Source organism: Heterodontus francisci, chromosome 8, assembly GCF_036365525.1.
Source record: "Heterodontus francisci isolate sHetFra1 chromosome 8, sHetFra1.hap1, whole genome shotgun sequence".
NCBI lineage: Eukaryota > Metazoa > Chordata > Chondrichthyes > Heterodontiformes > Heterodontidae > Heterodontus > Heterodontus francisci.
The window spans coordinates 90,647,715-90,675,185 of NC_090378.1; the positions used below are offsets into that span (position 1 = coordinate 90,647,715).

At 44.9% G+C, this 27,471-nt stretch overlaps 1 protein-coding gene across 4 annotated transcripts in view; it reads left to right on the plus strand.

Moving 5' to 3' along the window:
- LOC137372567 (potassium channel subfamily T member 2) overlaps positions 1-27,471 on the plus strand; it is a 921,357-nt gene that overhangs the window by 719,088 nt on the left and 174,798 nt on the right. The window contains exon 24 of one of the 4 annotated variants that reach the window (XM_068036498.1): positions 3,496-3,516. The exons of the other annotated variants lie outside the window; for them this stretch is intronic. Coding sequence (XP_067892599.1) covers positions 3,496-3,516 — 21 coding nt within the window. The remainder of the gene's footprint in view (positions 1-3,495; positions 3,517-27,471) is intronic. 4 annotated transcript variants of the gene reach the window in all.

Sequence of the window (27,471 nt, forward strand, 5' to 3'; positions counted from 1 at the left end):
ATTCATGTCTTTTCGACAGCTGCCATTTGAGTCTATCGACTACTTTGTCAGTTGGTGTTGAGCTAATGTTCGCGAGCGTGACTTCATAGACTGGCAGACCGTATCACTGAGCTAGTGATTAGAACCATAGAGTCATAGAGAAATTACAGCACAGAAGGAGGCCATTCAGCCTATTGTGTCTGCGCCATCCGAAAAATCTAGCCTCCCAATCTAATCCCACCTTCCTGCACCTGGTCCATAGCCTTGCAGGTTACAGCACTTCAGGTGCATGTCCAGGTACCTTTTAAATGACTTGAGGGTTTCTGCCTCCACCACCATTCCTGGCAGTGAATTCCAGACACCCACCACCCTCTGGGTGAAAACATTTTTCCTCATGGCTCCTCTAATCCTTCTACCAATCACCTTAGATCTGTGCCCCCTGGTAATTGACTTCTCCACTAATGTGATTGCATCCAGTACAGTGGAAGCATACCAGAGAGATCTTTTAGAGAAGCCCAAGGGAAGTATCATGGACACCTTGCTCAGAGATGGTCGAAAATCTGAGTCTATCATTGTGGGCCAACAGAGTTTATAATCTCTATGTGCTGCCAATACCATTGATGCATTGAGTAAGTATTCCAGGTCCAGGAAACTGTGTTAAAGGTGTGGGCTCTTACATACACCTAAGGGTTGCCTAGCATTTAAAGACATCTGCAAAGCATGCGGCGTCAGGGGTCACTGGAAATGCCACCGTTGGAAAGCCAAGACAGATGTTGCTGGTAAGAGTTCTGACCACAGTCGGACAGGCCGAAAGAAGCCTTCATGCCCTGGCAAGTTTAGCAGTCGTACTCCACATCGTAACCAATACATCCACGTGGTTGCAGATGACGGTGGTGAGAGTCCAAGCCCAAGTAGGTGAGAGGAACAGTCATTTCACAATGTCAATGTCACTGAACGCACTGATTGGATTACACCACTGGAGGCATTTACATCTATTCGTGTTCCATGTCTGAAAAAGGAGGGCCGCATGTGCTTTGGGCAAAGGTGGACACAAGTGCCAGTGCAAATATTTTACCTCTATGTATGCTAAAGAACATGTATCTGAGTAAATGAGCCATGATGCGCCAGCAAATACTCAACTGACCACACACAATGGCTCATCAATTCAGTGTTTACGGTCCATTAAGATTAATTGCAAATACAACCAATCAGAATGGAAATCCCAACTTTTCTACATCATCCAAATGAATGGACCTGCTATCGCAGGACTACAGGCATGAAGTGATTTGAGCCTGGTAACAATACGTGGCATTGGACATCGCCATGGGAGCAAACCAAGCATAGAGGACAAACCAGTTTGCTCTGTTGAGGATCTCACATCGATTTACCCTGACTGTTTTGATAGAATTAGTAGCTTTTAGGGTGACACTACATTATACTTTTGAGATGCCACACCCACCATCCCCGAAAATGTAGTGCCCATATCCAAAGCCAAACTCAAGACCGAGCTTGATAAGATGGAGGTTGGTGGTATCATACGGTGTGCCCAGGACCACATCGACTGGTGTGACTCCATCACCTGCGTGGTAAAAAGCTGCAGTACCTTGTGGGTACGCTTGGACCCCCACAGGCTGAACTCTCAAAAGATGTCAGCATAAGATTCCTACCCTTGAAAAGTTGAACCCCAAGTTTGCGGTGCACAATTCTTTTCAAAGCTGGAGGCCAAGAATGGTTATTGGTCAGTTCACTTAGCTAAACAATCCTAAGAGCTCACCACCTTCCACACGCCTTTAGGTAGGTACTGCTTCCAGCAGCTCCCTTTCAGCTTGTCAATCAGCCAAACTATGTTTCAGCAATACATGGTGCCTGTTTGTTACAAAAGGGGCGGCCAATTGCTTTTGCATCGAAAGCTTTTTCGCCAGCCCAAGCTTATTAGTGAAATATTGAAAGAGAAACCTTGGCTCTTGTTCTCGGTATTACACATTTTCACACATACCTCTTCAGTAAGTGATTCGTGGTGAAAACCGACCACAAGCCTCTGGAAATGATCTGGAGGAAGCCTTTGGCTAGCGCAGCATCGTGCGTTCAGCACTTGCTGGTGAAGATACAAGGGTATTACTGCAACGTGAAGAATAAACCATTCAAGACGATGATCACCTCAGACACGATGAGCAAGTTACCTAACCTGGCGAAGGCCGAAGATGTTTCAGTCGACTGGCAGGTTGGCCTCATCGCGTGGAGCTTGAGGATGTATGGCATGTTGACTTGGTCCACTTCGGGCAGCGAAAAGGTGACCAACTACAAGCAGAGACAGAAGCAGATCCCACATTCCAGGAGCTATGAAAAACTATAGTGGAAGGTTGGCTGGACTGCATGGCAGAATTCATCAAGTCATTCTGGAACTTCAGAGATGAGCTTAGAATCACGCACTATGTCACTTTTAAGGGCAGGCAAGTCCTAATCCCTGCGTCATTATGGGCTGACATACTCCAACAGCTTCATCAATTGCATATGGGTATTGACTATTCCAGGTGGTTGGCCAGGGAGACGGTACATTGGCCGAGTATCAATGACGATATTGCATCCATTGTTCAGACATGTCAGGCTCACCAACTGAGTCAACGTCAGGCCGAAAATTGTCACTGATCTATTCCATATTAATAAGTCAGATTACCTCATTGTCACAGATTATTTTTCAAAGTAGCTGATTATCCGACGACTACATGACACATCAAGTTCTACAGTAGCAAGCACTCTAGTGCAGTTTTCAGTTTATTCAGAGCACCTGAGGAGATGATTTCTGATAATTGGCCTCAGTACACTGGGAAATAATTTTGTGACATTTTCCAGAAATGCGGTGTTATGTATACCACATCATCGCACCATTATCTACGTTCCAATGGTCTTGCAGAAAGTATGATTTGCACAGTCAAATCACTAACTACTTAATGGCTGCACACGGGTCAAGACTTGCATATTGCCATGCTCCGCCTGCATGCAGCTCCGTTGAGTTCTACGATTCCATCCCCAGCCGAGCTTATGTTCAGGCACCAGATCCATACTGATTGTGACCTGAGAGGAGGATAGTGTAGAACTTCAAAAGGACATAGACAAGTTGGTGGAATGGGTAGACAAATGGCAGATGAAGTTCAATGATGAGAAGTGTGAAGTCATTCATTTTGATAGGAAGAACATGGAGAGACAATATAACCACCTGCAAGTTCCCCTCCAAGCCACACACCATTCTGACTTGGAACTATATCGCCGTTCCTGCACTGTTCCTGGGTCAAAATCCTGGAACTCCCTTCCTAACAGCACTGTTGGTGTACCTATACCCCAAGGACTGCAGCGGTTCAAGAAGGTGGCTCACCATCACCTTCTCAACGGCAATTAGGGATGGGCAATAAATGCTGGCTTAGCCAGCGACGCTCATATCCCATGAATGAATAAATAAATAAAGGGTACAAAATAAAGGGGGTGCAAGAGCAGTGGGACCTGGGGGTATATGTGCATAAGTCATTGAAGGTGGCAGGACAAGTTGAGAGAGCGGTTAATAAAACATACAGTATCCTGGACTTTATTAATAGGGACATAGAGTACAAAAGCAAGGAGGTTATGTTAAACTTGTATAAGACACTAGTTCAGCCTCAGCTGGAGTATAGTGTTCAGTTCTGCGCGCCGCACTTTAGGAAAGATATGAAGGCTTTGGAGAGATTGCAGAAAAGATTCATGAGAAAGGTTCGAGGGATGAGGAACTTCAGTTATGAAGACAGATTGGAGAGATTAGGACTGTTTTCTTTGGAGAAGAGAAGGCTGAAAGGTGATTTGATAGAGGTATTCAAAATCATGAGGGGTCTGGACAGAGTAGATAGAGAGAAACTGTTCCCACTCGTGAAAAGATCAAGAATGAAAGGGCACAGATTTAAAGTGATTGGCAAAAGAAGCAAAAGCAACATGAGAACAAACCTTCACACAAGGGTGTTAAGGATCTGGAATGCACTGCCTGTGAGTGTGCTGGAGGCAGGTTCATTTGAGGCATTCGAAAAGGAATTAGACTGTTATTTGAAAAGGAAGAATGTGCAGGGTTGCGAGGAGAAGGTGGGGGAGTGGCATTAGGTGAATTGCTAATTCGGAGAGCCAGTGCATACAGAATGGGCTGAATAGCCTTCTGCGCTGAACAATTCTGTGATTCTGTGATTTTCTTAGTTTCCATCGTTCCATTCACCCTGAAGTTAGTGATGCTCTTTTGGAGCAACGGGGGAAGATGAAAGAGGTACATGATAGTCATGCTGAAGTGAGCTTTCCAAATTAACGGTAGGACAATAGGTCACAGTACAGAATCCTGTAACTGGTACATGGAATACTGCACAAGTCTGCAGGGTTTGACTAGCCACATTCGTATGAGGTTACTACTTCTACTGGTGCTGCATTGTGTAGGAATAGAGGTCAGATCAGAACAGTCCATGATCCCAGATTGATGGAAAACTGTCGCAAACCGGATGAGATTGAAGATGAAGTCTCAGGCAGAGTCTACACATTCTCCTTTCATAGAGAAGAGTCCATACAAATCTGTTCCTGATTCCAAGAACTGTTATCCTGTTTCTAGATCAGGATGTTTGATAAAACCATCTTTATGTTATTGTGACTGATAAATCTGCACATTTCTGTTACTGTTGTGTAGCATTTATGTTGATCTCATATTACTGCTGTTGAATTGTATACTGTTAACTTTTACCTATTTGAGGGGGAAATGTTTTTATTTAGAAAACGGGATGTTGTGGTTCACCTTTAAGAGGCATGGTCATGTTACAATGTACAGCAGTGTAAGAGCTGTTATCCAACACACCATGTGACTTCTGGTGAGGGGCAAGTCTGAAGACAGTGAAGACCTGCGTGTACACGCAGAACCATCCTTAAATAAAGAACTGGCCTTATTGTGTTACTGATCTCATTTGGAGTGGTCAGGGTCTTGTGCATAGTAGTCACTAACACAGAGGTTAAGAAAACACAACATAAGGCACAAGTCAAGAGTGTGATGGAATGCTCTCCACTTGCCTGGATGGGTGCAGCTCCAACAACACTCAAGAAGCTCGACACCATCCAAGACAAAGCAGCCCGCTTGATCGGCACCCCATCCACCAACTTAAACATTCACTCCCTCCAGCACCTGTGGCAGCAGTGTGTACCACGACACAGTGGCGCAGTGGTTAGTACCGCAGCCTCACAGCTCCAGCGACCCGGGTTCAATTCTGGGTACTGCCTGTGTGGAGTTTGCAAGTTCTCCCTGTGTCTGCGTGGGTTTCCTCCGGGTGCTCCGGTTTCCTCCCACAGCCAAAAGACTTGCAGGTTGATAGGTAAATTGGCCATTATAAATTGCCCCTAGTATAGGTAGGTGGTAGGGGAATATAGGGACAGGTGAGGGTGTGGTAGGAATATGGGATTAGTGTAGGATTAGTATAAATGGGTGGTTAATGGTCGGCACAGACTCGGTGGGCCGAAGGGCCTGTTTCAGTGCTGTATCTCTAAATCAAATCTAAGTCAAAATCAAATCTACAAGATGCACTGCAGCAACTCGCCAAGCCTCCTTCGACAGCACCTTTCAAACCCACAACCTCTATCACCAAGGAAGACAAGGGCAGCAGATGGATGGGAACACCACCACCTGCAAGTTCCCCTCCAAGTCACACAGCATCCTGACTTGGAAATATATCACTCTTCCTTCACCATTGCTAGAACAAAAACCTGGAACTCCCTTCCTAACAGCACTGTGTTACCTTCATTGTGTACCTACACCAAATGGACTGCAGTGGTTTCAGAATGCGGCTCACCACCACCTTCTCAAGGGCAATTATGGATGGGTAATAAATGCTGGCCTTGGCAGTGACACTGACATCCCATGAATGAATCAAACAAATGATGCCACTGTACCACCAGGACTGAGAGAGACTACCTCAGGACAGAGTGGGATTGAAGACCTTCATTGTCTTGATGATTGAAAATCTGCGTTAGATGTTTTGATTATGCTAAGTTTTTACTTGTGGATTTTCAAGTTGAGAACCAAGATAGCTAAAGAAAGTAGGTAATACATTGTTGCATAAAAAGATGTTCATTAGATTATTACTTTGAGGACATTTGAAGAGCCTACTCATATAATCTGGAAATCTAGTCATACCATTTAGTTGAGATAAATAATTGCTGGACGCTTAACACAACAATTTTAACATTTCATTTTTTGATCAATTGTTGTGGTGAGAAACTTTAGTGCCTGGAATTGGAGCAATTCTCTATTTTTGGCTCCTAGTGCTATGATCAAGTGCTTCCAAGTTTGATACAACATAATACAGATGCAAGGTAAAGCTTCTTCCTTTATCCCACCAATAAGCTCCAGAATATCATCTACAACTGCACCAGTGTGACCTTTTTCATAATAACTGGCTGCTGTCAGTGAGGTTGCCACTTAGTACTTGCAGTTTTGTGCATTTGTGTCCACCCAGAGACAGAGAAGGGAGTTTTAACGTTTTGACCTGCGGGGTAGTTGGGTCCCAGTAGCACGAGGGAAACCCGGAGGTCAGTGGGGGGAATCCGATCCCAGGGAGGAGAGTGTGTCAGAGATCGGAAGCCTGAGGGATAAGAGGCTGGGAGTGGGAGTGGGAGGGTGGGGTGGCATCAGAGATCAGAGGCCTGAAGGATCAGAGATTGGGGGAGGGGCTGGAGGCCCTGGATGTGAGATCAAAGCCTCGGGGGAAGATAGACAAGGTTGGAGAGGGGTATCCATTCGCTGGCGGCTGCGTTGTTGAGGCAGGTATGCTGAATCCAGCAGTTAAGTGGAAAGGCATTTATCTCCTGAATCTAACGATGCTCACCTTCCTTTAGCTATAGGGTTTCTCAAGGCCTGGGAAACCTGGCTGGCCAGAGTTAAATTTGAAGTGGTGGTTAAATGTGAGGTTGCCAGACCACCCACCTTGTGGGAGGAGATTGCTCGCCCGACCCCTCCCCACACCCATCCTGCCTCTGTTAAAACCAAAAGTATGGGGGTTAGAGGGGGATTGCAGTTGGGATTGAGATGTTTAATACTTTAACCTCCAACACTTCTCAAACCCCTTCATTTTTTAGGGTTACAATGGCCCCAGTGTGAGGCTGCCCACATTTCAATATGGTACTGTACAGCTATCAGAGAGAAGAGAGTTTAATCTCATCTTTTTAAGCTGGATTCAATTTGGGTCCCAGAAGTGAGAAAGTATAGCACATATAAAAACAATTAATTAATCACTGTATTGTCTTCTTTTTCTGAAAATAGGTTAAATGCTCTTTATTATGTGAATTTAACAACTGTCAATTAAAATGGCAGCAAAGCCGAATTTTTCTAGTAAATGACTTTGTGAAACTTAGATTTCATGGTAAATGAACAGGAAAAAACAGTTCACCAGTAGCCACTTAGCAGGTACAGCTGATAAATAGTTGTGTAATACTGCTGTGGGATGTACAATATTTGTTCATAATTGTGTACAAAAATGGAGAAAATGCCACAAAGCTGAATTCACAAGAAACAAGCTTCAGGACTAAATGAGATTACAGTCCTTCAGGCAACAGGATGCACTACACTTGTTATTTTCATGCATTGACTAGCACTACTACAAATGCATGTTTTTATTTATATTTTTGCAGTAACACTGAAAATGAGTCTGTGATGTGGTATGAAGTGTGGGTTTTCGAAACAAAATAGTACTGACATTAACCTGTGGCATAGCTGCCATTTTGGGCTCATAGCATGTCACCTTTTATAACATGGTCTTCCATTCCTTTACCAGAACTTCTAGGCTGCAATGTTTACTAAATAAATTCTATTTAGGTTTACTAGAAGCAATATAATGGTTTCCCCAAATAATTACATACTTTAAGTTTCAATCAATGATCCCTGTAAGCTGTGTGGATGTGTGTGCGGGAATGTACCACGCAGGCAACAAACAGGCTGAGCACAAGCAACGTTCCCTTTAAGATGTGTGCATGTTTGACAAAGCGTCGATCTTAAAGGGACCGTGCAGTGCAACAAGCCAGCTGTGCACAGCCAACTGAAGTTACAGAGAGCATTGGTTTCAATGCATTGAATTATTCTCCATGTATTCCAATTACACAGACTTCTTGGTTCAAGCAAAGTATTTAAATAAAATATCCTGAGCCAAGCATACAATCTTTCCTCAATTATCCAGTTGAAGCACTCAGCATACTAAATAAAGTCAGCCCACTGCCAAATTTCATCCAGAAATAATAGCATAATTTAAAAATGTAATCCTTTCTATGCAAAAGATCTTTGTGCTAAATGTTGTCAGTTGTTTTCATTCAAATTGAATTATTGAATGAATAATTAAAAAAGATATGATACAAAGGTGTGCAAATTAGGTTCTTTAAATCAAGATTATGTGGAGCTCCTGATGTAGGCATAATTTTTTACGAGCTGGTTGGGTGCACATTTATCACAATTTAGGGAAGGGATCTCATTCCTATGTTTTTCTTTTGTGAAACAAAGGTTTATTTCACCTTTTTCAAAACATTTATCCTTTGCTGTAATAAAGGACCCTTTAGCTTTTATTGCCTTAGGATCACAGATTTCAGCCCATGCAGACTTAAAAAAAAATCCAAATATCAGTCAGGTTCATCTTTGCATAACAGTAGACTATATTGTCTTTCTTTCGGTACATAGCTGGAGATGTCCTCCCTCTCTAGATCCATGATATAATTATGGTGGCTTGGGCCTTCTGTCCACTGGAAGTAGTCTGACTCACCTTAGTGAATTTTTCTGAGTCATCTGAGTTTAAATAGTTTTGTTATCTTGGGAGTTTGCTCATAGGGAATTTAGGGCTGGAAATGGATGTTGCTGGATTCAGACACTGCAATAGTTTAAAGGCCTAGCAGTCTTAGAGGAAACCAGTGTTGCTGCCTCTGATGAAGATTCAATTTTTTTTTATAGAGATACAGCACTGAAACAGGCCCTTCGGCTCACCGGGTCTGTGCCGACCATCAACCACCCATTTATACTAATCCTACACTAATCCCATATTCCTACCACATCCCCACCTGTCCCTATATTCCCCTACCACCTATCTATACTAGGGGCAATTTATAATGGCCAATTTATCTACCAACCTGCAAGTCTTTGGCTGTGGGAGGAATCCGGAGGACCCGGCGAAAACCCACACAGACACAGGGAGAACTTGCAAATTCCACACAGCCAGTACCCAGAATTGAACCCGGGTCACTGGAGCTGTGAGGCTGTGGTGCTAACCACTGCGCCACTGTGCTGCCCATTAAACAACAATGTGTAAAAAAAAACATGGAACTAGCAGTCTGTTCTCTCTCTATCAACTTGTTGGTGCATATATTTACATTTTTGTGTGTTCCACATTGCCTAGCAACACCAGAACCCTGTTGTATGTACAGTGTTACGGCCGGGGTGGGAGGAGTGCACTGTTCATTCTAGTTCCACTTATCCACGGGTCACAACATATATTTAAATGTTTCCCACTTACCGATACAGTCAATCACAGACTCTATTTTTATCCCAGAATAAAACTCACCAACCAGGTTTCTTTAATAAACAACAAAAATATCAGTTTATTATCAAACAAGTCTTAACTAGTAATGAAGTAAGGCATAAACACACAGATTGAAATATTAAAGTTCCCGTTTTACCTTAGCCCCTCACACTCACACACACACACATACACCGGTTAACTGGAAAAATAAAGGGGCTGAATTTTACAGACCCCGCTGACGTCAGGGGCCATGGTGGGGGAGGGGGAACAGAAAATGCTGCCGGCAAAGGCCCGCCATGGGCCTTGCCGCCAGAAAGGTCTGGTCTGATATTGCCGTCGGCGGTGAGGCCTCATGGTGTCACCCCTGCCGCTTGGCGACGGGAGCCAAATATATATATGTAAAATAATTTAAACGAATGAATAAAATACCTTCCCGCTTCCACCATCTGTCCTGGAGCAATATTGGTGCTGGTGGCCGGCACTCCTGCGCCTTCGGATCCCCATTTGGTATCCGAGGCGAAATACTGGTGGGAGGGGAGAACAGGTAAGTATTTCTGTGCGGGAGCAGCATCAGAGTGATTTCATTGGTGTAGGAGATGGTGGGAATAAGTAAAGTTTAAAGTTTGTGGGGGGGGATGGTCAGGTGCACAAGGTAAGTGTTTTGGGGGGACAGGACAGGTAATTAATCCTATGGTTATGGGAGGGGAGTGGGAAAAGGTCAGGATCAATTTATTTAATCTTTTAAAATCACTAACTCTTTAAATATTTAAATTTAAATGTAGGGCTTGGAGCACTTTAATAATGGCGTCAGCACCTGTGCAAAGACGGCTGACGCCATTTCTGGGGACAGACCAGCGGCCTCCTCCACATCATCGGGGTGGGCAGTCTGCCCCGGCTATTTAATTGAGCCGCCTCATTTAATATTGCGACGGCTCCGTGACGTGGGGCCTGCGCCGTCGGACCCCCATTGTTTACGTCCAACGCCAATTACAGCGACGAAAGTATAAATTTTGGAGCTCTATTACAGACAAAAAATACTTGGGCTGAATACTTGCTCATTCTTGAAGAAACAGCAGATGGGATATGGAAGCAGTTCTGATAAAAGATCACAGACCTGAAATGTTAACTCTGCTTCTGTTTCCACAGATGCTGCCAGACCTGCTGAGTATTTCCAGCACTTTCTATTTTTATAGCAGATGAGGTATGTTGTATTCCAAAACTGGCATACAGGCTGGCTTTCTAGTACATGTAAATGTGTCACTGGGATCTTTTAAAACAGTTCTTTTCAGGTGGTGTTGAGAATTAGTTTAGCAGGCTTTTCTTCAAAGACAGGAGACGAGATTAGTTGACACAGTGGACTTCTCAGGCTCTTTTAGAGAGGTGCTGGAAAGCTGAGCTGGGTTGTGGCCTTCTCTCCTTGGGAATTCTCTTCTCTCCTTTTTATATAGTTCAACCCTAACTTAAAACAATTCAAAAGTGAAACCAACAACAGGAGGTCAACCTTTTGACCCCCATCAATCTTGAACTGTCAGTTCTTTGTAAACAACTTCTCCAAGTGTCCAAAGTTCGCTGTTGTTTATTGAACTGGAAGTCAGATGGTTTCCCAGAAAGGCTTGTTTTCCTCAAAAGACCTCTCTGTGTCCCTTTTAAAAAACATTTCAAGTCACTGTTTTTCAAAGTCAAGTGGCCTTTACATGACCCCCTTTGAAAACCCCAAAGTTTAATATTTCTTCAATCTTTCAAAAATGAATCCTCAAAACATATATTTAACTAAACACAGAGGGCACTTTCGTAACAACAGTCAGAAATAAAGTTCCGTGTTAGTGAGGAAGTAATAATGGAAAATTTGACATGTAATGCCACATCATCGTTGTTGCCTTGTTTACAGGCACCCACTCATATTTGAATCTCTTCTGCTGGAAAACTGGAATGTAGATATCGAAATTCATGAGGATTTGGATAACCAGGCTACATCTCATTTCTGCCATGCCCACCCCAGTACAGCCAGACGACTGGTCCCAAAATAGAAGGAAATCACACCTAGTGACTGAGCAGCAATTATTATGAAGCATGACATATTTATCAACACTGTTATGAAGAATCTCTGAAGTTGATAGAATATACTGAGGGAGTTAAAAGATAACATGTGTACGAACATACGAATTAGGAGCAGGAGTAGGCTACTCGGCCCCTCGAGCCTGCTCCGCCATTCAATAAGTTCATGGCTGAACTGATTACTCCACATTACTACTTAGCCCCGATAACCTTTCACCCAATTGCTTATCAAGAATCTGTTGACCGCTGCCTTAAACATATTCAAAGACTCTGCTTCCATGCCTTTTGAGGAAGAGAGTTCCAAAGACTCACCATCTTCTGAGAGAAAATATTTCTTCTCATCTCTGTCTTAAATGGGCGACACTTATTTTTAAACAGTGACCCCCAGTTCTAGATTCTCCCACAAGGGGAACCATCCTTTCCACATCCACCCTGTCAAGACCCCTCAGGATTGTATACGTTTCAATCAAGTCACCTCTTAATCTTCTAAATTCCAGCAGATACAATCCTAGTCTGTCCAATCTTTCCTCATAAGATAGCCTGCCCATTCCAGGTATTAGTCTAGTAAACCTTTTCTGAACTGCTTCCAACGCATTTACATCCTAGCTTAAATAAGGAGACCAATACTGTACACAGTACTCCAGATGTGGTCTAACCATAGAGTTAGGAATTGACCGTGAAAAATTAGACTCCACAAATTTGAAAAAATCCAAAGTCTCTCCTTTCATGTTCACTTCCTCATGAACTGTGAGGGCAAAAACACATTCTCCAATACATAGTTTGTGGGAACTCATTTGTGTAAGGTGTACTGTGCCTATTTTATGAAGTCGATTACACATTGAATTATGCATGACTGCAAAATCAGATTGGACACACAACATTTGTTAGGTAATAGAGCTAAGAGTAAATTAGATAATAAATAACATGCCTTGTGTTTGAAAGCTGGCCTGGAAAATCTGGTTAAAATTTCAAAATGAACAGCATTACTCCGTGTATATGAAGTTAGCACAATTCCTTGCAGTTCTAATGAGTAGAACAGAATGAATATATTAAAATGCTAAAGAAAATACAAGTTGACTTCAAGATATTTGCATTCTTGATGGAATAGAAGGTTTTTGCAGTTGAAAGATTTGCTGTTTATTAAAACTTTACAACATGTTTGTTTAATAAGATGACAGCTCATTAATAAACGCAACAATTGATCACTATGTAGCATAATCAGTAACTAAACTGAATAATGGAATAGGGAAGGGTTATCCAAAATTGGGAAGGTTGGAATTTAATAACAGAATGCTAAATAAAATCCTTCTTTATTTTTAGAGATGACGCGTCTGATTTTAACTCTGTGTAAGTGAGTGTGTTAAAATCTCACCCGACTTCTTTGAATGAATGTCACTGACCTTGTGACCTTGAGTATTAGATTTCTGAAAATGTCTTTGTGTTTCCGCAACTCAAAAACTCAGACCTTCAGGTTGTTATGCAATTTTAATTGACTACCTATAATAGAAATGATTAGATTAGATTTAGATTAGATTAGAGATACAGCACTGAAACAGGCCCTTCGGCCCACCGAGTCTGTGCCGAACATCAACCACCCATTCATACTAATCCTACACTAATCCCATATTCCTACCAAACATCCCCACCTGTCCCTATATTTCCCTACCACCTACCTATACTAGTGACAATTTATAATGGCCAATTTACCTATCAACCTGCAAGTCTTTTGGCTTGTGGGAGGAAACCGGAGCACCCGGAGAAAACCCACGCAGACACAGGGAGAACTTGCAAACTCCACACAGGCAGTACCCAGAATCGAACCCGGGTCCCTGGAGCTGTGAGGCTGCGGTGCTAACCACTGCGCCACTGTGCCGCCCTATGTATCAGCTCGATAAACCAAACAAAATATTTTGTAGGTCTATGAATGAAGAGACCAACAAGAGTATTAGGAACCAAAATGACTATTACCAGAATGCTTAGAAATAATTTTACTTTTCAGGACTGGTATGTTCTGTAAAATGATTGTTTGTTGAACTGTGTTCTCTTTGTAAAGATTCAGAAAATACTGAAATCACAGTTCACAAACAAAACTTTACAACAGCAATTGGTAGTGGCATTTTGATGGATATTTAAAAAGCTAGGAGCAGAAAGTGTGGAACAAGGAAAATCCATTTGCCTTGGTAAGCCCACTCCTTCCAGTGAAGCATTTATAATTTTCATTGTTGTGCACTCTTCAAAAATGACTTAACATCCCAAGGGAAGTAAATAACTACGCACAAAACTTGCAACTGTGAAATTTATGGTTCATCCCAATTATATTTAAGTAGATCTTTATGCTCACACTGCTATTCACTGCAACAAAAGGAGGTTTGTGAGTTGCATCATTTTAGTGCTACCATCGTGGCAGAAATATTTTCAGGTATTATTACCATCTTTGTTTGCAAAACCATCATTCCTTTTATAGTGTAAAGGTTTTCAGTCTTTGCTTGTTATCTGTCCATTGACTGTTATCTACTTTTTTTCTCAATGTTTTTCTCATATGCGTCTCAAGAACTTGCTTTACAGGTAGCTTTTTTTGTTTCCATGGCTTTAACAATTGCCATGAAAAGCAAAATTGTTTTTTTACTGAATTAAGTTAGTTGTTCAGAATTGTAATTTAGGCCAAGGATGCTAAATACGATTAACCATGCTTTTGTATTATGCAGAGCAGTTGTGGATGCACATGAACACAAATGCAGTAACTTAGGAGTCAAGAGCTGATTTGATTCCTAAGCGCACTAAATTCTAGTGGGTGTGAGACCATTTCCAAAAGCTGATCTAAACTTTGTATAAAGCATTCTATAGAACCAATATTCCTTTGCCCTGCTCCCAAAAATCATCTGAAAAATTCATGCAATTCAGAGGCAAAATGGATGCTACTTCTTTGCTTCTCAAGTTCATTGCATATGAATTTCCTCTTGTTTTGCTGTTGTCTACAACTGACTCCACCCTGAAGAGAGTGCAGACATGGAATTGCATGCAAATAAATGGTATTGCAGCCAAATTTCTCCTAATAGTGCTGGGTGTAATTCAGAGGCAAATTGCTCTGATTATAACCTAGGACTATTGATTCCCAAGCTGCTGTATTGGCATTATCTGTCTTAACCAGCAGGATGGCATTGTTAAGATAAATCTTCATTTTTGATTTTTAGAACAATATTCATTCATAAAGCCTCAAGACTCATTGCAGAATGTTGTTAGTATATTTCATTTAATGGAAACTGAGTTCTGATGGAGTTTGTGTTCAGTACTATATTACCCTCTCCCTCACAAACACCCCCACTGCTGTCTTTTGTAATATGGGGCAGAATTCTATTTCTTCCCGGGTCTTCCCGCCCCAGGCCAATTGAGGCCCTTAAGTGGCCAATTATTGGCCACTGAAGGGCCTCTTCCGCCTCCACCTCAACTTAATGGAAGGCGGAGGGGCCTGCTGTCACAGGGAGACACCACCAGGTAAAGTTTGGCTGCCTCCAGGTGCCCCACGGCAACAATCACTCCCCAATCACCCCCACAACTCCTCCCACCCCCCCCCCCCCCCCGGTAAAGACCCCCTCACCTTCACCAATCCCACCCCCAACCTGCCACCGGGGCCTGCCTGAATGGCCCTGTCGACCCCGACCTGACTCACCTCTCCTGGGATCTCCTCCATTCCTCGGGAGTGCAGCGTCTCCTGCAGTACCTGCAGTGGTCACCGCTCCCAGTGGCACTGCTGGTACTGCAGAGCTGCGGGACAATTAGAAGACTGGCAGCTCTGGAGGCTGAAGCTCATCCCTTAAAGGGACGGTCGCTGCTCACGGTCACATGGATTCGGGGGTCTGACAGAGGGCTAAGGTGGGGCCTTCCCCCCCGCCCCTTCTCGCCCACCGCTGGAGCCCCATCACCAGAATAAAATGCAGCCCATGGTGTTTTTATAGTCAGAAGAGGGGAAACAGTTGCAGTGCCCCTTGAAAGCTACTGAAATAATTCATTTTGGCCTCTCCTGAATCACTAACATCTGTTTCTCCATCCCAGCATAGGAATTCCCTCCTCTCTCTGATCATACACCTACTCCATCACATGGAATAAAAAAGGGAGCCTTGCCATTAAACCAAGACCCTCCTCATATTCATGCACCATTATTCTTCTGCCCCCCCCCCCCCACCCCCCACAACGTGGTTCTCCTGCTCCTCCTCCTGTTGCTTTCTCTAAGAGAGGTTGCAGGATCTCCCAGACTCCTACTTGGTGTAATGCTGCCACCCAGCCTGGTAAAGCAGCATGAACAGTTTGACAGGGGAAGGCCCAGTAAAACACACACAAGAGAAGCAGAGACATGCAAATTTTTAGCTTCTGGCTGGTACTAAATGGATTCCAACACATTTTATAAATAAAACTATGGCTGATCAGGAAATCCATTGTTGAATAATTTCACTTCCACTATTTTGAAATACAAAACTATCAGCACAACCTGTTTCCATACAAATAGAGAAATAAGTAAGCTGGAACAAAAAAAGTTCAAAATACTGGTGGCAGGTCCACATTTTCTATCATCTCACAAGACACCAGGGGTGGAATCTTCTCAGCCCAATGGAGGCAGGGCTGGAAGCAGGACTGGGAGCAAAATTTGAAAGTAGCACATCAGGTTGGCTCCCCAATGGTTCCTGCCTCTGAGGTGGGATTAATGTGACAGTGGTGGGTAGCCAATCAAGCCAATTAAAGGACCAAATGGGAGCAAGTTTCTGATGTCATTGGAATCTTCCTGCTGAGGCCGACAGGTACCTGGAGGCGGCCTCCCGGTGGCAGACTGTGGGGGGGTGCCATTGATGCCTCCTCTCAATCTCCCCATCTCGAAGTTGCTGGGATGAGAAGGCCACAGCCATGGCCACAAGCAATTCTGTGGCGGGGCTCCCCCTCTACAATGATGGTCTGACAGGTGTGGCCAATTTTTTCTGAAGGCTTCAGAGAACACCTCCATTTTGAGGCACCCTCGTGGTTCTCTACCTGCCTCAGCAGTGCCCAACTCTCCCTGTGGGGCTGCCGACTGTCCATAACTTCAGGCCCTCTGATTGAGCCTTGTGCCTCAGGAAGCTGCTCGCTATCCTTAATTAGATGGCAAACGTGAAGACATCCTCTTAACTAACTGCCTCCCGTCAGATCACGACGCCATGTGACCAGCCAACATCAACGGAGTCAGGACCTTCTTTTGGTCCCAACTGCAGAAAAATTTCAAACTTGGTAAAATTCTGCCCTACGTAGCTATTTTCTCAAGATGACCAACATTATTCTTAAAAGTTTAAAGAAATTCAGACACATAATTGTGTAGCCTTTATAATTCCCTTCACTTTGGCCTGCCCCTGATAGTGCATCCAGGGTGCTCTCCTAAATTACACCTGACAGGATGTTTGGGTACTGTGATTGTGCTCCAGGTGTGCTACACTCACAGTGTGCTGTGCTTTACAATTTGTCAGGAACTCTTTTAGATAGCTTTAAATGTAATTTTCAATGTTGGGGGATGTCCACCTTTCCTTACTTTAAAATGTAACCCAGCAATGGGTTAGGCGGTGACATAGTGGTATTGTCACTGGACTAGTAACCCAGAGACCCAGGGTATTGCTCTGGGGACATGGGTTCAAATCCCACCACTTCAGAAGGTGGAATTTGAATTCAATTAATAAATCTGGAATTAAAAGCTAGTCTAATGATGGCCATGAAACCATTGTCGATTGTTGTAAAAACCCATCTGGTTCACTAATGTCCTTTCGGGAAGGAAATCTGCTGTCCTTACCTGGTCTGGCCTACATGTGACTCCAGACCCACAGCAATGTGGTTGACTCTTACATGCCCTCTGAAATTGCCTCGCAAGCCACTCAGTTGTATCTAACCGCTACGATGTCAATAAAAAGGAATGAAACCGGACGGACCACCCGGCATCAACCTAGGCACCGACAACAGCAAACCTAGCCCTATCGACCCTGCAAAGTCCTCCTTACTAACATCTGGTGGCAAAGTGCCAAAGTTGGGAGAGCTGTCCCACAGACTAGCCAAGCAACAGCCTGACACACGGAATCATACCTGACTGGCAATGTCCCAGACACTGCCATCACCATCCCTGCCGGTGGGACAGGACAGACCCACCAGAGGTGGTGGCACAGTGGTATATAGTAGGGAGGGAGTTGCCCTGGGAGTCCTCAACATTGACTCTGGACCCCATGAAGTCTCATGGCATCAGATCAAACATGGACAAGGAAACCTCCTGCTGATTACCACCTACCGCCCTCCCTCAGCTGATGAGTCAGTACTCCTCCATGTTGAACAGCACTTGGAGGAAGCACTGAGAGTGGCGAGGGGACAGAATGAACTCTGGGTGGGGGACTTCAATGTCCATCACCAAGAGTGGCTCAGTAGCACCACTACTGACTGAGCTGGCCGAGTCCTAAAGGACATATCTGCGAGACTGGGTATGCGGCAGGTGGTGAGGGAACCAACAAGAGGGGAAAACATACTTGACCTCGCCCTCACCAATCTGCCTGCCGCAGACGCATCTGTCCATGACAGTATGGTAGGAGTGACCACCGCACAGTCGTTGTGGAGACGAAGTCCCGCCTTCACATTGAGGATACCCTCCATCGTGTTGTGTGGCACTACCACCGTGCTAAGTGGGATCTAGCAATGCAAAACTGGGCATCCATGAGGCGCTGTGGGCCATCAGCAGCAGCAGAATTGTACTCAACCACAATCTGCAACCTCATGGCCCGGCATATCCCCCACTCTACCATTACCATCAAGCCAGGAGACCAACCCTGGTTCAATGAAGAGTGCAGGAGGGCATGCCAGGAGCAGCACCAGGCATACCTCAAAATGAGGTGTCAACCTGGTGAAGCTACAACACAGGACTATGTGCGTGCCAAACTGCGTATGCAGCATGCGATAGACAGAGCTAAGTGATCCCATAACCAACAGATCAGATCTAAGCTCTGCAGTCCTGCCACATCCAGCCGTGAATGGTGGTGGACAATTAAACAACTAACTGGAGGAGGTGGCTCCACAAATATCCCTATCCTCAATGATGGGGGAGCCCAGCACATCAGTGCGAAAGATAAGGCTGAAGCATTTGCAACAATCTTCAGCCAGAAGTGCTGAGTTGATCCATCTCGGCCTCCTCCTGAAGTCCCCAGCATCACAGATGCCAGACCTCAGCCAACTCGATTCACTCCACGTGATATCAAGAAATGACTGAAGGCACTGGATACAGCAAAGGCTATGGGCCCTTACAATATTCCGGCAATAGTACTGAAGACCTGTGCTCCAGAACTTGCTGCGCCCCTAGCCAAGATGTTGCAGTACAGCTACAACACTGGCATCTACCCTGTAATGTGGAAAATTGCCCAGGTATGGGCCACGAAAGGGTCAAGGAACAGATGGCTGAAGGAGATGGGGGCTCTGCTCAAGGTGCCCCACAGCTCCTCTGACTGTGACAAGATCACTGCGTCCCGCACCAAAGACAGAGGCTTCCACCACACAGATCTAGTGGCACCACCTCTGCTCGGCCTCTCAAGAGGTCCTCAACCCAGAGGTCATGTGCCACAGGCATAAAATACAACAGAACAACAAGGCCAGCAGGCTGCCCTCATATCAGCTCCACACGCAGGGGGAGCACAATGTGGAAGCACTCTGAAGCGAAAGCATGAACACATCTAATTGCACATTCAGCATCATGGGGTTGTCTTTGTTTCAGGTATGACAATGTGTGTTTCATTTGTTCACCCCAGCACATGTTTTATACCTTACTTCAACATGTTATGTGATTCTTACTCCCCCAAGTGGCCGTGTGACCAGATGTAGGGGCTTGGAGCTGAAGCCCATGAAAGCGGTATCAGTGACTGAAGGACAAGGATGGATAACAGACGTGGGATGGGCTCCTCATATGGTCTGTGACATTGTGATGGCTTGGCACCACAGGCCATCCGGACATCCACAGGGAGGTGCCTGGCTCTGGTACAGTGGCGGCATGGTTTGTCGCTGCTGAATGAGGGAGTCTTGGGTTTCCCTTGCACACACATCAATGGCCGCAGCCAGCAATGCCTCCTGTGCATGGCTATTGTCCACCGGCTGTATCTCCACTTCCTCCTCATCGGAGGAGGCGGCTTGCTCAAGAGAATCATCTGATGCCAGTTCACCTCCTCTCTGCTCTGCAGAATGTAGCAGATCCTCACAATATCAGAGACATGCTAGTCCATATTGGAGTGTTTCCTGAAGCAGTCTAAACATCTGAAGTGCATTTTCTGCAGACCAATTGTCTGCTCAGTGGTCGCGCTTGTAGTTAGCAGTTGCATAAATTCTCCGTCTCAGTGTTGGGATTCCGTACTGGTGCGAGCAGCCAGGTCCTCAGTGGATACCACTTGTCACCCAGGATCCATCCACGAAGGCTTCCCACTGCAATGAACAATTGAGGCACCTGGGACTATCTCAGAATGAAGGAGTCATGGCAGCATCCTGGGAACCTAGCATACACTTGCAGGATTCTCTGTGGTGGTCACACAGGACCTCCACATTGAGAGAGTGGAACCCCTTCCTGTTAATAAAAGCACCTGGCTGCTCTGAGGGAGCCTTGATTGCCACATGCATGCAGTACATGACCCCCTGAACCTGAAGGAACCCTGCCATGATGCTAAAGCTGATGACCCTCTTGGTCTGACTTTCATTGTCGATCCGGAACCTTCTGTACTCTCCCTGCCCTCATGCACAAGGCATCTGTCACCTGCTTGATGCAATGATGAGCCTCAGATCACAAGATCCCACAAATGTCCCTAGCTGATCCCTGGAATGACCCTGTATCGAAAAGGTTGAAATCATGGTCACCTTCACTGCCACAGGCAATGGATGCCCACCACAACCCAGTGGCCTCAACTCCTCCTCCAGCATGCTGCACAGCTCTGCAACCACCTGTCTTGATAAATGGAGTCATCAGACACTGCTGCTCTGAAAGGTCTGTGAAGCTGAGCAGTTGTCTGCACACCCTATACACTGGGTGGCATCTTCATTGGACATTCGACTGCCTTACTGCCTCAATGTGCAATCCTTGTGCATATGTCAGCACAGTGTCATGCCGCTGGTGCCCCTCTGCCCGTTCCCATGTGGCTGCTGAAGTTCCTCCCTCTCACTCTCATCCTTATTGGAGGAGGCATACTTTGACTGCAGGGCACCCATGTCTGTTTGCAGACTTTGACTCTCATTGGGATATCAACCCCTTTTCCTTTCCTGGCCTCACTGTAGGAGTCCTGAGAAGAAAGCTTCCAGTTACTGGCCTCTGCAGCAGTCCTTCCACACAGCAATCCCTTTAAATTGCACTCCATTCCAATGGCAGCCCTGAGTCTTCCTGCATGGAAACTCTACACTTTGTATTGCCTGTCAGTTACAGGCAACAACTTGCTGTGCTCTCACCTTATTGCAGTTGACTGTGCAGGACTGCTTTCAATTACATCTGTAACGGCCTCAATTGGATACCCGCCAGTGGGCTCTCGCTCCCAGTCCCCAACCGGCCTGGGAAATTAGACCAGGGATGAAAAGATGTCAGGAAGCCATCCTAACGCGTTCTCCCACTAGTTTCCCAGCCCCCCTGCCTCCAACCACATCTCCACGGGGCCAGGAAAATTCAGCCCCACAGTTCAAATACAACTTTGTCAGGGATAAAAATGACTTGTGTAAAAGCGTGATCTTTCTTTGCTGCTCAATTTAACCACTTAAAATAATCACTGAGTGCACAGTATATACACTAGATATTGTCAGTGTTAAACATGATGCTGGTGGCCAATGTGAGATGGCAGCCAGTAATGCAAGGAGTAGAATATGGTGCTTATTTACCGTGTTTTTAGATATCACGTAATTGCTCCGTAAAGAGTTTTTACTTTGAGTGCTAATGTGGTCAGTTCATGTTGCAACTGATTGACCCAGCAGTTAAGAGAATTAATAGTCAAGTGCCCCTTATTGCTGTGATGCCTTATTACTGGTTTGATACTGTCAATATTATTTTGGGCTTTGGGGAGCCCTGGAATGTGAAATAACAATTGCAAGCACCACTCATTCTGCTGATCGGTGACTGAGATGAAGCTGTTTGCCACAGCATACAGCACACCAATAGCCTGCTTATGTATCTGTGCATTACAATTGACTGCAGTCACCGTTGACCACTGTAGTATAGACATTACAACCGGAAACATTACATGTAAAGGTTGCTCATGCTCTTTATCCTACATCTCTTGCATTTAACCTTATATCTATGTCCCCTCATTCTAGACCATCTCAATCAATGGAAACAGTCTATTTCTATCTACTCTGTTCAGTCTCACATCTCTAGCAACACTGTAATCTTCTGGGTTCTAACGAAAACAGCTTTGACTGAGCCAAAAACTAAATTAGTTACCTTGAACATACAAATATACAAATTAGGAGCAGGGGTAGGCCACTTGGTCCCTCGAGCCTGCTGTGCCATTCAACAAGATCATGGCTGATCTGATGGTAACCTCAACTCCACATTCCTGCCTACCCCCTTGCTTATCAAGAATCTATCTACCTCTGCTTTTACAATATTTAAAGGCTCTGCTTCCACTACCTTTTGAGGAAGAGAGTCCCAAAGACTCATGACCCTCTGAGAGAAAAAAATTCTCCTCATCTCTGCCTTAAATGAGCGGTCCCTTAATTTTAAACAATGACCCCTGGTTCTAGATTCTCCCACAAGGGGAAACATCCTTTCCACATCCACCCTGTCAAGACCCCTCAGGATTTTATATATTTCAATCAAGTTGCCTCTTACTCTTCTAAACTCCAGTGGATGCAAGCCTAGCCTGTCCAAGCTTTCCTCATTAGACATCCCGCCCATTCCAGGTATTAGTCTAGTAATCTTCTCTGAACTGCTTCCAATGCATTTACATCCTTCTTTAAATAAGAAGACCAGTACTGTACACCGTACTCCAGATGTAGTCTCACCAATGCCCAGTATAACTGCAGCATATCCTCCCTACTTTTGTATTCAATTCCCTTTGCAATAAATGATAACATTCTATTCGCTTTCCTAATTAACGTGCTGTACCTGCATACTAACCTTTTACGATTCATGCACTAGGACACCCAGATCCTTCTGCATCTCAGAGCTCTGCAATCTCTCACCATTTAGATAATGTGCTTCTTTTATATTCTTCCTGCCAAAATGGCCAATTTCACATTATGCCATATTATACTCCATTTTCCAGATCTTTGCCAACTCACTTAACCTATCTATATCCCTTTGTAGCCTCCTTATGTTCTCTTCACGACCTACTTTCCTACCTGTCTTTGTGCCATGGAAGCCATGGCAGTGCCATCACTGTAGTGAAGGTTGTTGAGCAGGCTCTGGGTCAGAAATTCTTTTAAGCATGCTTTCAGGCCTGAATTGGTGCTATGTACAGAGTGCGATTCCCAACCGGGAGTCTGAGGCTGATGCAAAATTGGGTCATTAACAATAATTGGTCGAGCTTCCTGTCCTGCTGCACCTCCACAGGCAGCTATCCCATTTTATAAGAATGAATGTCAGGCATTGGCTGAAGTTATGCTGGAAGAGGAGAATGTAAGGAGGGCGAATTTTGGGTTGGCAACGACCCTCATGAGTGCTGTGGAGCTGGGAAGAGCACTCCCGGCTCCACATCGAACTTCTTTTAAAAGCTACCTTTTTGGTGGTTGCCATCTTGATAATTTGAACTGAGTGCGCCTGTGTGCAACATTCAAGGCATGCCAATTTTCTTGATGGGTCTTAAACCAGGCATTAGGCCCCTGATTAACATATGCAAAAGACCCAACACTGTTTGAGGTAGCTGTCCTGGACATCTGAAAAATGTTCCAATCCAATATAAAGTAAATGGACGGGATTTTATCTTGCCCCTGGAGAAAGGAACGGAGGCAGGGGCCTCACAAAATGGTAAGGGGTAACGTTCCCAACGGTTGTCCTGGCTCCCTGACATTTTTGTCTGGAGTCGCGAAGGCTGAGGATGGCCTTCCTGCCTCCAGCCATTTGAAGCCCTTAAATGAACACTTAATGGCAGCCTCCCACCTCCGCTCCAATTTTATGGAAGACAGAGGGGCTTGCTGCCATGTGGAGATACCACCAGGTGAGATCTGGCAGTCTCCTTGGGGGTGGGGGGGGGGGGGTTTGGGGAAAGGGCGTGGTGTGTTGGAGGGGGGGTTCCCTCCTCTGGGAGCATTCCAGGAACCCCGGGGGGTTCCCACCTAGCTGCGATGGTCTCCCCCAACCCCACTCACCTGTGTACCGAGGTCTCCTCCACCTTCGGCACTGTTGGCCTCCTGCAATACTGGCAGTAGCCACCGCTCCTTGTGGCGCTGCTGGTACTGCAAAGTTGCCGGCTCTCCAATTGGCTGGTAGATCTGGAGGTGGGAGCTCGTCCCTTAAAGGGTCGGTGTCCTCAAGGGTGGGCAGTTAATTGGATGCCCGCGGTGGAATTGCAATGGGGGGCCGATGAAGGGCCAAAGTGTGTTCCTCTGCCTTCTAGCCCGCCGCTGGGGCCCGCCTCGTTGGAATAAAATCCTGTCAATGTTTTTCAGCTGTCCTTCGGGTGCAAAATGTTGATCCCTGAAATTTAGCCTAATTGCACCTATTTTACACTTGTAAAATGGGTATAATAAGGTCCAGTTTCTATCCTTCCAACTCCCTGGTGAAATATAGCTTTCACTAAAGATTTCCTGGACACACCCAGATATGTGTTTGTGGATCTCCAGACAAGCTCACATGGATAAGGTCAGGAATGAGTAGTCGACATCCAGGGTGCAAACACCACAGAAAGCGAAGAATGTCCATTAGAAATCCATATCCAGAAAATGGGCTAGAAATAAAGAAACTAGCAAAATTAACTCTGAAAATCTTAGCTTTCACAAATCATAATTTAAAGACTGATTTTATATATGCCCCAAACAAAGACACAGCTGGTCCTCCCGATGTGTCAGTAGATGAATGTACTTGAACCGGATCATTCATTTTATGAGTGAAGTGAGCACATTCACAATAGAGCAAAATCAAGCTTGCACTCATTTCATTTCATGCATTAAAATATTAAAATCAAACTCAGGCGTATTTTATGCAAGTACACTTTAATCTAGTTTTAAAAGGTCAGCAGCATGATCACGTGCAGTCTAAGTGGGGGGGGGGGGTGGTGGGGGGGGGGAGATTCTGCAAGAGCGATCTCCACCTAATTCATGGCCTGATTTACATATTCCATTCCAACTTCACTGGCCATGGCTCTAGTTTGCCCTACTGTTATTTTGCATCTCCCCTTTCTATCTCTATCTATTTCTGTTCCTATCTCTGCCCTGGAAATTGTGCTTCCTTATCCTCTCAGCACAAACACAGGTACTCATTCATAGTCATACAGGAGTGTGATGGAAGACTCTCCACTTGCCTGGATGGGTGCAGCTCCAACAACACTCAAAAAGCTTGACACCATCCAGGACAAAGCAGCCCGCTTGATTGGTACCCCATCCTCAAACATTCCCTCCCTCCACCACCGATGCACAGTGGCAGCAGTGTGTACCATCTACAAGATGCACTGCAGCGACACACCAAGTCTCTTTAGACAGCACCTTCCAAACCCGCAACCTCTACCACCCAGAAGGACAAGGGCAGCAAATGCATGGGAACACCACCACCTGCAAGTTGCCCTCCAAGCCACACACCATCCTGACTTGGAACTATATTGCCATTCCTTCACTGGCACTGGGTCAAAATCCTGGAACTCCCTCACAGCACTGTGGGTGCAACTACTCCACATGGACTGCAGCGGTTTAAGAATGCAGCTCACCAACACCTTCTCAAGGGCAATTAGGGTTGGGCAATAAATGCTGGCCTAGCCAGCGATGCCAACATCCTATGAACCAATATAAAAACACAGAAGGAGATCATTCAGCCCATCATGCCTGTGGTGGCTCTTTGAAAGAGTTATCTAATTAATCCCATTCCCCTGATCATTCCCCATAGCCCTCAATATTTTTTTCTTTTAAAGTATATATCTAATTCCAGGCTTCACCATGTGACATTCGATCAAGTGATGTTTGTTCATGTGACATTTATGCAATGGTTGCAGATGTTATTGCATTTACTTTAGTGCTCTAAACTTCCTTAAACGACTATGATGCACAAGAATTTTTTTATTCAATGCACAATTTGGACAAACATGTTTTGGAATCATGTTACGGAGACATTTGTTGCATGTGCCAGAGTATGAGTAGCCAAGAAGAAAATCTATGGAAAAATACCCACATCCATCATAAAATTTGTATAGATTGCAGAAAGGTACTTTGTTGTAACTAATGTAAAAGCAAAATACTGCAGATGCTGGAAATCTGAAATAAAAACAAACAATTCTGGAAATACTCAGCAGGTCTGGCAGCATTTATGGAGAGGGAAGCAGAGTTAACGTTAAAGGTCACTGACCTGAAATGTTAACTCTGTTTCTCTCTCCACAGATGCTGCCAGACCTGCTGAGTATTTCCAGCAATTTTTGTGTTTACTTTGTTGTAACTGGTTGGTTTACAATATGCTCTAAAATAGTTTTAGAATTTAAAAATGTGAGAAAAGGGTCCTTTTTGTACAGAACTTTGGTGCCTTAATGTAGGCTCAGCAAATGACTCTCTGTCAGCTGATTGAAAGGAGCTGCATCAGTTGGAACGCTCACTCCAAGCAGGGCAACTCTATGGAGGCAACTGTTGTTTTTCACCAAGCCACTTTCCTTCCTTTCCCTTTTTATAGTGAGCAGAGCAGAACAAAAAGCACAGAGGACTAGACAGGCATTTAAAACTGATTCTAAATTGGACCCTTGCGTATAACATACTTCGTAGGTGACCAATATGAAGCACAGGATTTTTGACGCAAACACCAAGAGTCAGATTCAATTTCATGAAAAAAACCTTGGGCCTGAAATTCATCTGCCCTGATTTTGGAATGCAAGGGTCATGATTCGCAGCGTGCCTGCACCCGTTCAGTTTGAGGTGGGTAAGCACAAATTTGATGTACCCACCTCATCTGCATGATTTTAGCACAGGAATCTATCTCCAGCACTGTCCCCTCTTCACAATGCTGCACACAGCTAATGGCAATGTCAATATTATTTCCCGATCACGTGGTACTGGCAGCCTGCTTTTGCTTAAAGGCAGGCTGCTTCTTAAAAGTAGGTTGGAAAAACAGTTTTCCAATATGGAGTGTCTAGAACTAGGGGTCATAGTCTCAGGATAAGGGGTCAGCCATTTATGACTGAGAGGAGGAGAAATCTCTTCACTCTAAGGGTTGTGAATCTTTGGAATTCTGTACCCCATAGAACTGTGGATGCTCAGTCGTTGGGTTTATTCAAGACAGAGGGTGCAGCTGCATACACCCATATCAATGATGGACACTGTGTGGACTGTGCCCTCAGCCTGATACACTGCCTACCCCCAAAGAGTGGAGGTAAATCTACAGAGAGGCACTATGTGTTTAAATTTCACACCCCCTTTCTCTCACAGTTTTACATTCAGCCTAATAATTTTGCTCACCAGTTGCAAGCATGCAAACTGGGACAGTTGAAATTCTTAATTATGGACCTGGAATTTCCTTGTGGCTGAACCCGTTCCATATGATATGGGTAACTTTGACAGCAGCGGTACCCAGGAGATCAATCTTCCATTCAAGGAGACTCCTGTACAATCTGAGATGGTTGGCAAACCCTGTTGCTGGGAGAGGGTGACTCCTTTGCTGATGATCCTGCTGAAGGAGCTATGTCCCAGGTTTGCTCCCGAAGGTTTGTTAGTGTCTGGAGATTTGTGGAATCCAGCTACTTCTTGTGCTGCCTGCTTCCTTGATCTTGAAAGGTTCCACTCCAGC